At 51.3% G+C, this 17,742-nt stretch overlaps 1 protein-coding gene across 1 annotated transcript in view; it reads right to left on the reverse strand.

The window, feature by feature from the left end:
* Positions 1–10,068: 10,068 nt before the first annotated feature.
* NDUFA10 (NADH:ubiquinone oxidoreductase subunit A10) overlaps positions 10,069–17,742 on the reverse strand; it is a 30,488-nt gene continuing 22,814 nt past the window's right edge. Inside the window, exon 10 of the mRNA XM_058028411.1 lies at positions 10,069–10,478. Coding sequence (XP_057884394.1) covers positions 10,410–10,478 — 69 coding nt within the window. The 3' untranslated portion in view covers positions 10,069–10,409. The remainder of the gene's footprint in view (positions 10,479–17,742) is intronic.

The following is a 17,742-nucleotide window of genomic DNA, read 5'->3' on the forward strand; positions in this document are numbered from 1 at the left end:
AATAAAAGGCTATTAAAAAAAAAAATATCTGCAGATGCTTGTGCCAGCCTCCCCAGAGTCCCAGCCCAGGTCTGAATCACTGAGAGGACCTGGCTGCATCCTCCTGAGCCAACATCCCAGAGGAGAAAGGTCCAAGGCACATGGCAGGCTGCACAGACAGGTCAATGGGAAGGGAAGTGCTGTCTGGCAAAGGAACGAGCTGCTAATTTATTGAAATGCTTTGGAAAATAATTGCATTTGGAAGCCTTCAGCTGGCCTGGGTTTGTGCCTTCGTGCAGGACTGGAATTTCAAGAGATGGGACTTAAAAGGGAGTGGAAAAGCAAAGAGAGCTTTGAAGCTGGAGCAGGAGAGCACTCGATCAAACGCCAAACAAAGCGCAATTCCCAGCTCCCACTCCACTCCCGTGGACAAGCAGTTAGGGAACAAATCAGCCCTGTTTGTTTTCACCGAGGTGAGAAAACACCTCCAAACCTGGAAGCACCCTCTGCTCCTTCAGACAACTCCAGGGACAGGGAACACATCCAGCATGAAGAAAAACAAAGGGCAGAGAGCAGCCCCAGGAAGGGCTGAGGAGGGAATGAGCACAATTCCAGCCCCACCACCCCCAGGCCCTGCTCTGCCAGGGCTTCCCAGGCACTTGCACTGAGGCAAGGGCAGAGGATGGATGGGGTCACTGCTCCAGCAGCACAAAGAGGGGATCAGAGCTCTTCCCACTGGAGCTGGCTGCCTTTCCTCCCTGCTCCCAGGGTCTGCTGACTGCCACCATCACCACCTTCCTCTTGGGCCATCTCCTGGAGGAAGGGTGTCACACGAAGCAAGAGCAATGGCCCTGCCTTGGAGGGCTCCTCTGAAAACCAGCACATTGAGGGAAAAACCTCCTTGGGGTCCTCTGGTGCCCAGTGGATGGGGCCATGCTTGTTCTGAGACAGAGCTCGTATTCAGGCTCTGCACACAACGGGCCATTCAGAGGCAGTGAAGGGACAGCAAACCCAGAAGTGGTGGACAAAAAAAAAAAGAGCATCTTTTCACACAATTTGCCTCGAGGAACTCCGTGTCATATGACGTGGCCAAGGGCAGAGACTTGTGGGATCAAACAACTGCTGAGCCAGCCCTGGCTATTGCTATTGCTCACACTGAAAAATCAATAATGTTAAAGATGGGGAAAACTCCCTGAGTGTAAGCAGCAGAAATCACTCAGGCTGTTGAAGGACTATGCTGAAGAAGACTTCCTAAGGACCTTTGCTGGGAACAGGTCCTTGGAAGAAGCCTGGATGAAGGTTGCAGGACACCCTGCAGCTTTCCCTGAGGTTCCTGGCAGCAGCTGCTGAGCCAATAAAACCCCTTGGCTAGCCACAGTGGCAAACAGCCCTCTCACCCAAGGATTCTCTCCTTCCAGCCACTTCTGGGAGATTTTCCTTACACCTGGCTTGACCCTCCTCTTCATCTCTGCACATGTCACGCAAGGAGCTGCATCCACTGCTCAGACCATGGAACCATGGAATATGGGTTGGGTTGGAATGGACCTTAAAACTCACCTCATCCCACCCCCTGCAATAGGCAGGAACACCCTGCACTGTCCTGGCACGCTCCAAGCCCTGGACACTTCCAGGGATGGAGATTCCACAGCCTCTCTGTGCACAGAGACTTGCCCTGGGAACTTGGAATAAAGCAGGTTGCTTCCCTGCTAGACTGCAGAGGGAGGGAAAGGTTTGGAGAAGAGGAAGGGCTGCTACAGTAGAACGTTGCCTCCAAAATATGCCAGCAAATATTTGCCAACAAAAAGCCTCCAAACACCTTCAATTATTGAAGTTTCCCTATTAGCACTCACAGCATGTTAATTCTCCCCCTGGGTAGCAGTGATGCAGATGTGAGAGCACAGCCTGGGAAGGATTTGGGATGCTCTTGGAGCTTTCCTTGCTGGATTGAGCCACCCCAGCATATTCCCAGGCTGAGGCTTTTCGAGCTGCAGAGATGGGGAAGAGAGTGAGATAAGCCAACCCTGCAGCTCAGGTTTTTTGGTCTTCTGGTTTTTTTAAGCTGGTCAGATAAATGTTTTCAGAAGACACTTTAAAGCCACGGCTGCTCTCTCTGGGGAACCATCAGGCTGATTTCCTTTGGCCAGAGCACGGTCCCGGGGTCAGGCTGTCAGCTCTTATTAAGGTTTGGATGTGTGTCACTGAATGGAAAGCACTTGGCTCTATTGCTGCTCATTAGATCACTTTATGATAAATCTAATCATTAGCCTACTCCACTGGCCCAGCTGAAGGTGATAAGGCTGCAGCCATCCCAGAGGAATCCAGACCAAATGGCATTCCCAGGAAAGGCAGCTCCATCACGGCCATGCCAGGTCTCCCGGCTCCCATGTCCCAGTGGGATGCAAATCTGGGTCCAATCCCCAGATTTGGACCTAGGAGGGATAGGTTTGGGTAATTAAGGGTAATTAAAGTCTGGCTATGTGTCACTGCTTCACATCTCCTCCTGCTGAGCTCCAGCACTGCTCCTTGGGCATCACTGGGAACAGAGGTGAAAGCTTCCCCCTCTTTATTTAAGGCTCGTCCGTGGATCAAGCTCCCTTGACTCCTCCCACGCCATAGCCAGGGGGTGGAACCCCACTGCAGGTGGTACCCTGGGGACTGAGCCATCCCTGGGTGCCACAGCGGGGCCTGGGCCGGTGGCTTTCTCCCTGGGCTGAAGGTTTGTCTGCTCCTCATGCTTTAACACATCCAGAGTAATGACTCACATCCACTATCATCCACCATCATCACCTACAGAAACTGAGCAGCTCTTCAAACTCCTGTGACCACCTCCTCTGCGGGCACATGGGTGGGCAGAGAGGTCCAGAGCAGCAACAGTTCCCTGCTCCTCTCCTCAGGGCATCCAAGAGGACAGCCAGCCCTTCCCCAGGGCATGGGAGCACTCTGAGACCTCTGATTGTGGCAGATGTGGCAGCAGTGCCACAGCTCCCCAGCCCTCGGCTCCCATGGAATGCTTCCCATCTTCCTCTGGCTTCATGAGCTCATCAATTCATCAGAGGGAATTAAGCTGCCCCTGGCTGAGGCATCCCAGAGAAGCTGTTGGGAGTCCTTTCTGCTTTTCCAGAGCAGGATGGGAAGGGCTTGGCACCATCAGGCCAGGCAGAGCCTCTGCCTGGAAATCTGCCAGGCCATGGCCAGGCCGGGTGTGCTGGGAGCCTGTGCCACCTCTCCAGGCCTGGGCTGCACGGGCCATCTCCATGGATCCTGCTGGAGATGGGAGATGGAAAGCAAACACAAACAAGCCTATCCTCCAAGGAATTTAGGGAGCTGGAGCGGGAAGGGTCCTGCTGGGAAATGCAGAGCTGTGTTTTGAGCCACTCAGGGGCATCGGTGGCTCCCCAAAAGCCATCAGATCATCAGGTCCTTGCTGAAGGAGGCCAGAAGGCAGCTAAGCTGAAGTTTCACACCCTGCATTAATCTGCCCACAGTATTTTGGGAAGACCTTGGGATGGCAGCATGCATCTGGGTGCAGCAGGATCCATCCCAGCAGAGAAGGCTCTCCAGGTGGAGCCAGAGGCTCTCTGGGATACCACAGCAGTTTCCCATGCCCGGGGCTGATGCCAGCTCCAGCAGGGCTGATGCCAGCCCCAGCACTCGTGCCTGTGCTGACACGGCAGCCCAGCACAGCCAGCCCAGGGCTGGTCCCAAACCACACACGGAGCTGCAGCCACAGACAGCAGGAGCGGCCTCTCCTCCCTGCCAGGCACACAGGGCTGCGAACGCAGTTCAAAGTTCTCCTCGGTGCAAAAACGGGCTTTGAGGGTAATTTGTTGCAGCTTGAAAGCAGCTGAAGTTAATTACAGAGCAATGAAATATTGCACTTTAATATTGCTTCATTCCCTGTGCCTGGGCTGCCGTGGAACGCTGCTCCGTCCCCAGATCCCGACCTGAGCGCTCCCTCAGCTCCAGGTGACATCCCAGGTGAGCCAGGGAGAGGCAGGCTGTGGGATGTACCACTCTGTCCCTGTTAAACCCAGGAGAGAGGCAGGGTGAGGGATGCACAGCACTGTCCTTGTTAAACCCAGGAGAGAGGCAGGGTGAGGGATGCACAGCTCTGTCCCTGTTGAACCCAGGAGACACAGGCTGAGGGATGCACGGCCCTGTCCTTGTTAAACTCAGGGGAGACAGGCTGAGGGATGCACAGCCCTGTCCCTTTTAAACCCAGGAGAGGCAGGCTGAGGGATGCACAGCTCTGTCCACAGGCTGAGGGATGCAGAGCCCTGTCCCTGTTAAACCCAGGAGAGAGGCAGGCTGAGGGATGCACAGCACTGTCCACAGGCTGAGGGATGCAGAGCCCTGTCCACAGGCTGAGGCTTGCACAGCCTGTCCATAGGCTGAGGGATGCACAGCCCTGTCCACAGCTCAGGAGGAGGAGGAGGAGGAGGATGGAGCAGGGGCTGCACCTGGGGGCTCCCAGCAGGCACAGGGCTGTTCAGTGCATGCCTAACCCACACTCATGGAGCCTCCAGCCCCGTTTGGGAGGCAGGGCTGTTCCCCCAGCCATGCCCCTGGGCCCTGCTGCTGCCTGCCCCATGCTCGGCCTGGGAAGCCCCTGGCTGCAGGCCAGCGCTGCCCAGGTGAGCTCCTGACTCACCCGGCTCCTGAGCTCCCGGAGCGCCGTGGCCAAGGGCAGTGCAGGTGTCTGCATCCTCTGCAGGCCTGGGAAATGCTGCTGGGAGCACAGGGAGCAGCAGCCTGGTGCTGCCTGGAGCTCGGGCTGGCTCTGGCAGGCAGCCACATGAGCAGGAGGTGTCCTGCTGGCTGGTCAGCCCAGAGAAGGTGCCAAGTGTCCCTCTTGCCCTGGTGGCACTTGGGTGCTTTCTCCTGCTTGGAAATGACAGGGAATAAAGCAACAGGGCAAAGCACTTGCAAACAGAACCTGTGTAGCCCAGGCAAGGGAGAGAGTTGGCCCAAGCATGGCCACAGCCACCACTACACGATACAGAGCACCTCAAAGCCAGAAGGGCAGGAATGCCAGCGTCCTTCTTAGTGTCAGCAGCCAAAACAGAGTTATAAGCACAGATCTGAGAGCCCTTTGCACACACTGAAAAGCCCTGGCCACCCCAGCCCACCCCACGGAGGCTGCAGCCCCTCTCTCAGTGCAGGCTGCATTGCCATCTAATGGGATGCGCTGGGAAAGCCCCGAGCATCCCGCTGGAAAGCACCGACACCGGGGCCCTGGGGGCGCTGCAGGAGCCCGGGCCACCCCCGGCTCTGTGACACAAATCAGAGGGGCCAGCAGGACCGAGAGAGAGGTTTGTGTGCCCAGAGCTGTGCCAGGGAACAAGGCAGCTGCTCCTGACCCAGTGGTATCACCACCCACATCTGGCTGGGCACACCAGGAGAAGCTTTATTGGGTCTCAAAGTCATTTTCCCCTCGCTGCCTCCCACAGCTCATAAAAGCTCCTGCCAGCAGAGCCCGTTGAATATTAAGCTCCTTGAGGAAGCAGTTGTCCAGTTAAAGCTGCCTCCTTGCCAAAATGCTGCCTGCAGGCAGACACTGAAGGGAAAACCAACTCCACAGAGACTCCAGAGATGGATGTGGGATGGAAACCAGCATGGCTAGGAGAAACAGGGCTGGTTGTGCCAGGAAAGCCCAGGGACTGAGGCACTGTGCCAAACCCCCAGCACTGACCACAGCCTTCCACCCTGCTTCTCTCCATCACCACCTGGAGAGCAACACCTGTGTGACACCACGGGGACTGTGGGAGCAGCAAGGGCCCCATCTCCCGAATTACAGAACAAGTGCACTGCCAGGAGGGTCTGCTCACAGCCCTGCTCCTGCCTGCAGCACCAGCTCACAACCAGCCTGTGGCCAGGGAGCAGTTCTCTTGGCTGACAACACCTCAGAGAGAAGTCAGAGGGAACTAGAGACCCCTCGGAGTCTGTGGTGGCTGTGGTTTCCCTTCCTCACTGAAGGTACAGTCCCTGCCCATACCAACCTGACTCCCAGCACTGCTTCAGCTGCCACTGAAGGCAATGGGAGCTCGATTTTTACCCATACCCAAAGATAAAAGTGGAAATTGATTTCATCAAGTACCTCCCTCCCTCAGCCTCGAGTGTCTCCTGTAAGCAAGAGAAACCAAAACCCAAAAAGCATTAAACGGAGTCTGTGTCCTAACAGCAAATCTCAGCCCAGTTTCTGACACCCTCACCTTTTGAGACATGAAATGAATCAACCTTGTCTCCCAAAGCACCCAGAGGTGAAGGGAGACCCTGCTGCTGTGGACCCTGCCAGGGCTGCACAGGCCATGCCTGCTGTATCTTAGTGCCATTTTGTGCCTTTTTTTTTTTTTTTTTTTTTTTTTGCATGCATGAACTCCTTTCATACACCAGAAACTCTCCTGCGAGCTTTGTACTGAAGCACTTGGTTCCTGAGAAAGAAATCTGTATCAATGTTCGGAGCAGCCACACTTGGTTCCTGAGAAAGAAATCTGTATCACTGGAGCAGCCACACTTGGTTCCTGAGAAAGAAATCTGTATCACTGGAGCAGCCACACTTGGTTCCTGAGAAAGAAATCTGTATCAGTGTTTGGAGCAGCCACACTTGGTTCCTGAGAGAGAAATCTGTATCAATGTTTGGAGCAGCCACACTTGGTTCCTGAGAAAGAAATCTGTATAAATGTTTGGAGCAGCCACACTTGGTTCCTGAGAAAGAAATCTGTATCAATGTTTGGAGCAGCCACACTTGGTTCCTGAGAAAGAAATCTCTATCAATGTTCGGAGCAGCCACACTTGGTGCCTGAGAAAGAAATCTGTATCAATGTTCAGAGCAGCCACACTTGGTTCCTGAGAAAGAAATCTGTATAAATGTTTGGAGCAGCCACGAGAGGCAGCAGAAAAGAGCACACTGGTTAAACCCCATGCCCTGCTCTGCAGAGGGGCACTGCTGGGCCACCCTGGCACTGCACCACTGCCCCAGGAGCTGTTCCCAGGCGTGCTCCCTGCGCCAGGAGCAGGTGGAGGGATGAGGAGCGGTGCCTGCCTCTCCCAGAGGGAAGCGCAGCGCCCGCCGCCAATTCCCGCCCCGGCTGCCTTTGAAGGTGCTCAGCTCTGAGCTAATTGAGACAAAGCTTTCTCAGGCACAGGGAACTGAAGCCTCATTTGTAGCTGCAGTTTTGGCTCAGGAGGGAGGGAGCACAGCAGGAGTGGTCGCATCAGATAGCAGCAGCCAGGCTGGGCTCCAGCACCTGCACAGCAATCACAGACAGCGGGCTGGGCTCGCTGGGAATGAGCCTTTGGGCTGGGAACCAGAGCAAGCTCCATGGCATCCTGCCACCCATGGTGCCAGGTGTAAGAGCTCAGCAGGATCACAGGGAGAGACGTCATCAGATGGGATCAGCGTTGGCTGACACGGATGGGAGCTCCCAGGCACTCCCAAGGAGCTCTGGCCAGTATCACACAACCATGGAATGGTTGGAGCTGGGAGGCACCTTAAAGCTCTACTCCAATCCCCCTGCCATGGGCAGGGACACCTTCCACCACCCCAGGTTCCTCCAAGCCCCATCCAAGCTGGCCTTGGGTGCTTCCAGGGGCAGCCACTGCTGCTCTAGCAAGCTCTGCCCTCCCTCGTGACGTCCTCTCCTGTCACCCTCACATCAAATGCAAATCAACAGAAGGCCACCCCAAGGAGGAGAGTCCATATTTTTCCTTGATCTCCAGACCTCCTTTTCCCCCAAGCCCTCCCTGAACACAGATGGCTTCTGGGGTTCTCCATAAGCACTCAGCTCACACTAAACTTGCACAGACACATTTTTGGGAAGCAGCCCATCAGGTGATACTGTGCCATCCCATCTCCCCTCTCCTTTGGTTGCTTCCACTCACTCTGCACCAAACTGATTAATTTTGCTTTTGCGAGCAGCGCTGGAAGCCAGCTGGCATTTGTTGCGCACCTAAATTCCACTTGCTCAGCAGGCTCTTCCACAGAAGGGATTCACTCCAACCTTTGTCTGTGGTGGGGGCACAACAGAACTGAGGCAGCAGGGCTAATACTGAAACCTCCCTGCTACTGCATTGCCCAGAGCAGCTCTGGCTGCCACAGCCCTGGAAGTGCTCCAGGCCAGGCCAGACAGAGCTTGGAGCTACCTGGGATAGTGGAAGGTGTCCCTGCCCATGACAGGATGGGCTTTAATGTCCCTTCCAGCCCAATCCCCTTCTGTCATTTTGCAATTAAAACATCAGAATTTCACTGTGAAGGAGGACAGGAGCCCCAGGCTCGCTGTCACTGCTGAGGAGCCAATTCCTCACGGAGCAGCTCAGCCATGCACAGCTATCCCCACAGCCTGGATGGTCCTAGCCTGCCCCAGCTGAGGGGGAAGCTGCTAACAGACACACTGGGACAGCACACACCAGCCCCAGTCACTCATCCCCCCTCTCCTTCCTTCCCTCCTGTGCACAGTGAAGCCAAGGGGGAGCTTGTTGCTGAACTGGAGTGACCACAGGGAAAGCTGGTGGTGGCTTTGCCCATAAATGTGGCCTTCCCCAGAGAATTTGCCCTGGGAAAGCAGGCAGAGCCAAGCACAGGACAGGACAGACAAGAGGCAAAGCCCAGGGAATGGGAATTTGGGATAAGAGGACAGACTGCAGATGGTTTCACACATGCCCCTACACAGAAGCACGGAGAGGACTTGAGCTGTATTATCTTCTCCAATCTAAGTAAGAACTGGAGATGGATTCATCCAACTGGCACAGCATAGCATCCAAAACCCAAATCTTTACAGCTGGTTTGCTAAGAGATTTTGCTTGAGGTGTTGGAGTGGGAAGGAGGGAAGAGAAAAACACAGAGGAGGGAAGAGAAAAGCTAGCACTCCTTCCTACAGCAAGGGGAGAGAAAGTTATTTCCTTCACAGATTTAGCTTATAAACAGTTTTAAAGCAGAGTTAAAGTCTGAATAACATTTTAAAAAGTGTGTTTGAGATGCATGTTGTCATTCCACAGGGCTTGCCAGCATTGCTTTTCCTGACTGGAATTAAAGTCTCTTATGTCCAAAGCTCAGCCCTCCGTGCTGCTGGAGTGGCTGGGGAGGGCTCCTAAAGCTGCTCTGCACCTCAGTGAGCCCCCCCAGCTTTATCCACAGCACAAAACACCTCTCCAGACCTGCCACTGGGGACACAAAACACCTCTCCAGATCTGGCACTGGGCTGCACACACTGCCAAGTGAATTCCAGCACCCGGAGAAGCCAGCAACACCAGGATGGAGGACACGTGTACCAACAGAGCTGCACTCTCCAGAGGAATCCCCAAAGCACAGCAGGTGCTCCTTTCATCCTCTCAGAGCTGGGAGATGGTGCTCTGGGCAGGTGGAGGAGGCTCACACTGCTCAGGATCTCTCTGCACTGCCTGGGAGCCATGAAGGATTCAGGCATCCCTTCCCAGGGACAGAGGGATGAGACATGAAACACGGAAGCAAAGCACGACAGGATCAGCAGAAAGAGCCCCAGTTGTGTCCCACTGCTCCTGCAGCAGCCCCCAGGCTCTCATTAAGGGACTCTCCAGACTGCTTTTGATACAGGAAGGGGCACAAGCAGCACTTGGCTGCTTCACTCCAAGGCTCTGCCCTAAATTCTGGAATGCCTGGCAGCCCTTCTCCTCAGTGACTGAAGCAGTGAGCCCTGTGCTGGAAATGCAAAATTAACTGCAGCCTAAATCTGGACAGTGGTGCTTGAACCAATGCCAAGGCACCTCATTTCTGTGACTAGTACTAAGTGAATAATTTCTTCTAGAAAAACCCTTCCAACTTGGACTTTGAGGGACTTGCAAAAATAATAATTACACTCGTCTTTTATACCCAACAAACATTTCACTCTATAGTGGAATCAAAGCAAGAAGCTGCAAGTACAACTGCTGGAAATTATTTTGACTGTTTTTTAGAATTTTAAGCAGAGATTTTTGCTGTATTAACTGAGATAACTTATTTCTATGTCTCAATGAACTTTTTATGCTTTGCTGAGGTCCAGTCAGTGCCTTTCAGAACACACTGTTGCTTCTAATGAACTTCACAGAACACCACACGTGACAGAATAAGAAATGAAATTTGTGAGAGCCAGGAGGGTACAGGTTTAATTTCTCTTGAATCAGCAGAACAACACCAATCCTGGATAATAATGTGCCACAGCCTTGAGGAAGAGACAATTCAGCTCTGATGTTGAGCCTGCCCCAGCTCACTTGGCCACCCCCCACACTGACTATCACACATCCCTGAGGAACTCAGGGAAAAACAAACCAGAATAAAGCGATTTTCCTTCTGGGAGTCTGCTCCCTTCTGCTGGGGATGGGAAATGATTTAAGCAGCGTTTCCTTGGTGCTCTGAACGTGGCTCCTCTTCCCTCAGGTCCTGTGGTCCATCCTGGCCAGGGCTCCAGCAGGACAGGATTTCATTTCAGCCAGATCCACTTGTCCCCAACGTCCGCGTTGTAGCCTGGCGCGTACTTGCGCCCGGGGAGCTGAAGAAAGCAGAAAGCTCAGTCACAACTCTGCCCACTCCCCTCTAAAATGGGATCTACACAACATGAAATACTCTTTTGACATTGTAATGATCAAACTTACAGAAAAACCAGGCTCTCAGAAAAGGCTGAGCCATGCACCTGAAGGAGGGACTGCAAAAACCACTACACAAAAGCCATAATAGATGTATGAAAATGAGGCCAATGAGTTTAGCACCACATTCCACCTGGATTCATCCAGCCCCTCCCAGCCTGAGTGAGATGGCTCCCCAAACTGTATCATGGAGGAGAGGAACTGAATGTCATTCCAAAATAGGCACACACATTATTAAATATATGAAATACTTCATGCATGAGATACTGAGTTAATTACCACGTTAAATTAAACTGTTCAAATGAAACTGCAGATTTAGCCTTCAAGAGCTGAACTTATCTTCATTAAAGCAAAAACAGTATCTGCCTGCCTTCATCAGCAAAGTCAGGAACCACTTTTTGATGGAAAAACCCAAAGATTTTTGAAGCCTTTATCCAAATTTCAAGGACCCTGGGATCTAAGCAGCAGCCTGTGAGTCTCAGTGCTGAAGCAGCACCCTTTGGAAGGTACTGGCCATGACCTGGAATGCCAGAGATGGTGAGATCCTGGTTCCAAAAGCAGAATCCACCTCCAGAACATCCATTCCTACCTCCAGGAGCCAAAAAGAAATGGAACAGAACACCTCAGAGCTCCAATACTGGACCCAGGAAGCAAAGCACCAGAAAAACCCAATGAGTTTGGTGAGAAAGGCTGAAGGCAGCAAAGATGCTGTAATCAAACCCTTCCTTTAAAAATAAGCTATCTGCTGGCAGCCTCGCCAAGTAATTAAGCACAGATCATCTGCTCTGTCTCCAAACAAACACTGGTCTCACACAAGACCCCAGACTTGTCCTGAGGATTTTTGCTTTCCAAAAAAACACGTAAGAGGATCCTATCAGGGAGAGCTGCCCCTGCAGAGAGAAGCAAGATGCACTCTTGATAAAATCTGTCCTCAGGCCACAAAAACGAACTATTTAATAAAAGATGAAGCCTGTTGTTTTGAGGAAGGGGAACTGTGTTTATACTCACTTGAATGTCAAAAAACAAGACACTTCTTTCCCTAAAAATCAAGCTGACAGAAGGCCTGACCTCCTCCACAAGACACTCCCCACCCTGCCTTGTCACAAACCATTTGTGAGCAGTTTTTCTGAGCTTTTTCAATTAATGCCTTGTCTAAACATCTGCAGAAAGCACACAGGCCTGTTGAGAGTTGCCCCCACTGAGCAAAGAGGAGATGGGAGATGAAAATAAATTATTACTGCCTCTGCCCCATGGATTTCCAGCAGTGAGCCAGGGAGGACATGAGACCTCCTGTGACACAAAAACAGCTCTCCCTGGTCCTCTCCAGGCAGCACATAATTGGCCCTTTGATACTTGAAGAGATTCCCAGATAAGTAGATTATTAAAGCAACAGGAGATCTCTGGGAAAATACAGCAGTTTACAGTTTTGTTTCTGGGTACATCTGCCCTCTTTAAAAAGCTACAATATTCAACCCCAACAGAACTCAAATTCATTGTCCAAAACAAATTCCCTGTGTGCCTTTGGTTAAAGACATGCAAGACATCAAAGCAAGTGTTGTAAGTATTCATCCATAACTCCATCATTCGCAGTGGGCCTTGGCAAAGGCAGGAGAGTTTGGGGATTTGTTACAGCTAAGCTTTCAAAATAGCCAAAAAGAAGGAAAAAAAAAAAAGAGAAAAAAAAGGGAAGTGGGAAGTAAACAACTCCCATATTACCTAGGAAGCAGAAGGATGGGAATTGATGACACAGGCTCTTCAAAGCCCACATTTTCCAGCTGTGACTGCAGTAAAGGTTGGAACAGGGAAGGATTCTGCAGAGAGGAGTTATAGGAGCAGCAGGGAAGGTGTGGGGATGCAGGACAAGGAGGAAGATGTGCTGGCTCTGGGTAGGCTGGTGCTCCAAAGTGCCCCCAGCTGAAATTGCCAGGCTGCCCTTGGCCAGCACAAGGGCAGGGATGGAAATCAGGCCGTTTGGGTTTGTCCAGGCTGGGCAGCCTGGCTGCAAGAGATGATGGAAAGGAGACAGGAAAAAGCTCTGTGGGACTTGCCAGCAGCTGAGACAACAGAGAGGGACTGAATATTCCCTTTCTCTTGCAGTACAAGCTCCCTGCAAGTGTCCCAGGCCAGGCTGGAGGTGGAAGGTGTCAGCAGAAGGGCTGAGATCCTTTAAGGTCCCTTCCCGACCCAACCCATTCCACAATTTTCTGATCACACAGGTCCCACCAGGCAGCCCCAAGAGCTCCCCCACATCCCTGCAGCAGGAGGCAAGGCTGAGCTCCTGCCAGGTCACCAAGGAACAGATTTTTCCACTCCATGGAAACTGAGTGAGAATGAAGCCTTGGCCTGCTGCATTACACTCCACAGAGCCCAAAAGTTGGCAGCGAGGATTATTTCCAGAGGGATGGGATAAAATCCACCACACAAGAGCACACAAAAACTCCTGAAATGAGCTGAACCCAAAGGCAGAGCCAGCTCAAAGGCATCAAACTTGCTCAGCTTTAAAAGAGCATGAGGAAAAGAGATGAAAACAAGACCCTCTCATCAGTTAAATTAAGAACCTGCCACACAAGTGCCTGTCAAAACCATAAACATGATGAAAAGCCCTATAAAGCAGCAGAGGCTGGGGAAGAGCAGCTGGAGCTGCTTGCTCCAGACCATTCCACAGCAGGCACGTGCAGGTAGAGCTCTGGAGGGCTCTACCCACCTGGAAAGGCTGTTGAGGAGGAGCCTGCCTTGTTCTGCAGCCTTTGGGGAACCAACAGAATTGCCATTATTGCCTGCTATTCCTGCACTGCTCTGTGCTGGTGGCTGGGCTCCACAGCTCCAGGAGCTCTATAAATAGCCTGCTTGGAGCAGCACTGATCAAAGAGCTCTTAAAAGCAGAGTCATTGCTCTGGGAGCTGGGCTCATTCATCAATATCCCCAAGGCTGCTTAGAACAGCCACAACAGCAGCCCCTGCCATCCCTGCTGGGAGCACATTCCTGCTTCCTACAGGAGAAATCCTCCCTTCCAAAGGCTGACAGTGCTGTGGGCACACAGCTCAAACCTGAGAGAATCTGAGAGCATGGAGATGCAGGTATTGGCTGGATTCTGCGAGGGTTTTGGTTCCTGACTGACCTCCTTTGGTTCCTCTCTGCAGCCAGGGGAGGGTCAAGTCTCTCTTCCCAAGGGACAAGAGGAAACAGCCTCAAAATGCATCAGGGGACATTGAAATCAGGTATTAGGGAAAGAATTCTTCGTGGAAAGGGCTGTGAGCCTTGGCACAGGCTGCCCAGGAGTCCCCATCCCCGGAGGGATTCAAAAGCCATGTGGATGTGGCACCTGGGGACACGGGCTGCTGGTGGCCTTGGCACTGCTGGGTTTAAGCTGGACTCAATGATCTTCTCCAACACCACTGATCCTGTGCTCCAGAGCAGCAGTTAAAGCAAGGAAGGGAACAATTTCCCCTCCAAACACACACCTGAGGTGTGCATGGCTTGGCTCCCAAAGGCCTGGCTCAGGTGTTTGTTACAGCCTCACTCCTGCCACCCCTTACTCAAATAAAGCCCTCAATGCTGTTAACATCCACCACAGCCCCAAAAATCAAGAGCACCCAAAAGTTTTGCTGAATTGAGGCTAAAACAATTCAGTTTGCTGGAACTGTTCAATGACTGCTGTCCTGCCCTACATTCATTCACTAAAAAAACAGACAATAAAAATCCTTTGGAAAGAGAAGTGCCCGTAAGAGGATCAGTTATCCACTAGAGAGTGCAGGGAAAAGCCAAGGAACTAATCCAAGCCACACAGCACAGTTAAACACCTCAAACTGACTCTACTTCACAGTGTGAGATCCATGGAGATGCTACCCCTCTATTAAATTATATTCCAATTAATTTTAATTTAATAGAGATCTGCCCTGGGGATCACATGCCTCCACAGGTATGGGATCAAGAGGGGTTTGGGGAGGGGAATGTTCTCCCACATAAAAAAGCATTTCCTTTCACAGGGACAGACTATCAAGTTGAAAATGGATTATTTTAATGCCAGTGAGATTTGACTGTCTTTCTGATTCACAGAGACACCCCTAAAACAAAACAGACACAACCGCCAAACCCAAGATTTGTTACAAGGTCTGTCAGGCTCCTCCCCTACTGTTTCTGGGATAGATATCCCTGCCAACTGTCCATGATACTTTTCAGGGCAGGCAGGGTAGAAAAGCTGCCTGTTCCTAAAGAGGGGATGCTCTCACACTCTCCCCATATGGACAGCATTGGTGAGAGCAGAGGACAAGTGGGAAGGTGGGAAGAGGAGCAGATCCAGGTATCCTTGAGCAACAGCTCTGTCATTCCCAGGTTTTTGTTATTCCTTTGGTCTTAGTGATACCTAGCTAGGCAACATTTTGGTACTTTAGAAAGGGCCAAAAATATTTCTGCAGAGATAAAACAGGAAAAAAAAAAACCAACCCTTAAATGAATCCTCTTCTAATTTATTGTGTGTCTGTTTTCATTCCTTCCTGGATTCAAGAGCAGATAGGGCTGGGCATTACAGCTGCCAAAAACCTCCTTTGAAACAGAATTAGGAAAGGAGATCTTGATCCTAAAAAGAGTGAAAGCTTCATCAAGCCAAGAAAAAAATGGCAGGAGAGAGAAAACAGAAGGTTCTATCAAAGGCAGCAGCTATGGCAACGATGGCAAACATGGAGAATGAGAGATATCCTAAGCTCCCTGCTCCTGCAAAGGCCGGAGTTGATCCTGCTGCTGATCCAGACTCTGGCTTTCTGAAAGCTCAAGCATTCCCTTTGTAGCTACTTCAGGAGATTTTTATGTGCAGAGGTCCCTCAGCAGAGATGGGGAGCCAAGGGCCCTGTGCTTGCCAGGGGCCACCCTCAGCCCCACAGCTGCCAGGAAGGGCCAGAGCAGCTCTGGGGCCCCTCAGGCCTGGAGAGCCTTCCCTCAACACCCTCCCTTTGGGGCTGCCTGGGATTTCCACTGCAAACACAAGCTCTTCCAGCACTCCCAGTGCTGGCTTGTGGCACAGAGCTGACTCATGCTGCAGCCTCACCTTCCACCACTCAAAGCTACTGCCCTGCAGCCCCTCCAGCCTGGAGGCGTGGCAGACATGGGAGGATTTTGCCCCCTAAGGCTGCAGCCTTATGGAAAGGAATGATGAAAAGCCTGGGAAAAGAATGTGGGATTCCCCTCTCTCCTGCCAGCCACACAGGCAGGAGGGAGGAGGATGAGGAGCAGGGCACAAAGAGGAAGCAAGGCAAGGCAGCTGAGCTGTGCAGCTGCTGTGGAAGGAGCTGGACTGCACCTCCCAGCAGCAGCCAGGACTTTGATATCTGCTTGAGTTCTCCTTGCCTCACGCTCAGCATCCCTATATCCCAAAAGCAGCCTTCCACCAAGGAAAACAGGGAGGGAATTAAAATGAGAGCCTTGTCTTACCTTGCCATGGCACAGCACAAGGAGGAATCACCTCACACTGCCAGAGGGCAGGGATGGATGGGATATTGGGAAGAAATCCTCCCCTGTGAGGGTGGGCAGGCTCTGGCACAGGGTGCCCAGAGCAGCTGTGGCTGCCCTGTGTGACCGTGTTCACAGGGGTCTTATGTTGAGGGAGGAGATGAGGATCTGACTCCATGTTTCAGAAGGCTGATTTATTATTTTATGATATATATTACATTAAAACTGTACTAAAAGAATAGAAGAAAAGGTTTCATCTCAGAAGGCAAGCTAAGCTAAGAACAGAATTGGAAAGAATGATATCAAAGGCAGCTGTCCCAGCTCTCTGTCCCAGCCAGCTCACTGTGATTGGCCATTAATTACAAACATCCAACATGGGCCAATCACAGATGCACCTGTTGCATTCCACAGCAGCAGATAATCATTGTTTACATTTTGTTCCTGAGGCCTCTCAGCTTCTCAGGAGGAAAAATCCTAAGGAAAGGATTTTCATGAGAAGATGTCTGCGACACCCCTGGATCCCTGTCCAAGGCCAGGCTGGACACTGGGCTTGGGATAGTGGAAGCAGGAGCAGCCTGGGATAGTGGAAGGTGTCCCTGCCCATGGCATGGGGGTGGGAATGAGATGAATTTTAAGGTCCCTTTCAACTCCAAAGCATTCTGTGATTCTTTGATTCTGCAAATTCCAGCAAACAGCTGCACTTTTATGTACACAGAAAATCACACGCACGTCAGAGCCGCCGTTCTCCCCACTCCAGGAGATGCAGCAGGAGTGTGAAGTACATCAGCACATTATTTAAGTACACTGATTCCATTAAACAGAGCCATTTGTTTTCATCCCCACTGCAAACACATCTGCCTAAGTGCTCCAGCTCTCCAGCTCCACAGGGCGCACACACGGAGTTTGGAGCATTAATCCCTGGGGATTGTGTGCACTTGGAAGAAAGGCAGAGATACAGCAGTTGTTAAGGGGAAAAAAAAAAAAAAAAAAAAAAAAGGGTAGTCAAGCCTTTACTAGTCTGACAGCTCCTAAAATAATGCTGCTTCCCTGAAGAATGAACGTGCTTATCTCTGATCTACAGAACCTCACTGATAGGTTGCTTTTCCCTTGCCAGAAGAGCATCCTTAGAAGTTTCTGAATGCCTGAGCAGAGCTGCTGGACCCTGCCTGAGGACTTCATGGTATAAGAAGGCTGCAGAAAGCCACCTTCTCGCACATGAAAAGAGCCCTTACAGAAGAAATTTAGTGGATATACATTTAAAAAAAAAAAAAAAGTGAGTTTCGAGTATTTGGAGCTGTATGTGGCCATCTCATTATTCTGTGGAAAAGCACACATACTAAAATCTTGAACTCTGAAGAGTGTTCCTTCCTCCTCCTCCTTCCTCGTTGCTTCTAATGAATATTTTGAACAAAACCCAGCTTCTACCTGGAATTTGTAACTCCCTGAAAACCACCATTATTAGGCAGCATGAATTGTGTGCATGGAGCTCTGAAAAGCACAGCAGTTTGCTGCCTATTGGAGAGATCAAGGATTTAGGAGTAGTTACAGGGGGAAAAATCCCCTATGCAAATCATTGTATTTATGTGGTAAACATCATTACACCAACTTTAAAAGCAGGCATTTCCCACAAGGAAAAGTTAAACTTCTGTAATTATCCCATAATTAAGCCTTTGCTTACAAGTCAGCCTAAACTTTTACTTACAAGTGAGCCTAAACCCTTTATTTTCA

Source organism: Melospiza georgiana, chromosome 7, assembly GCF_028018845.1.
Source record: "Melospiza georgiana isolate bMelGeo1 chromosome 7, bMelGeo1.pri, whole genome shotgun sequence".
NCBI lineage: Eukaryota > Metazoa > Chordata > Aves > Passeriformes > Passerellidae > Melospiza > Melospiza georgiana.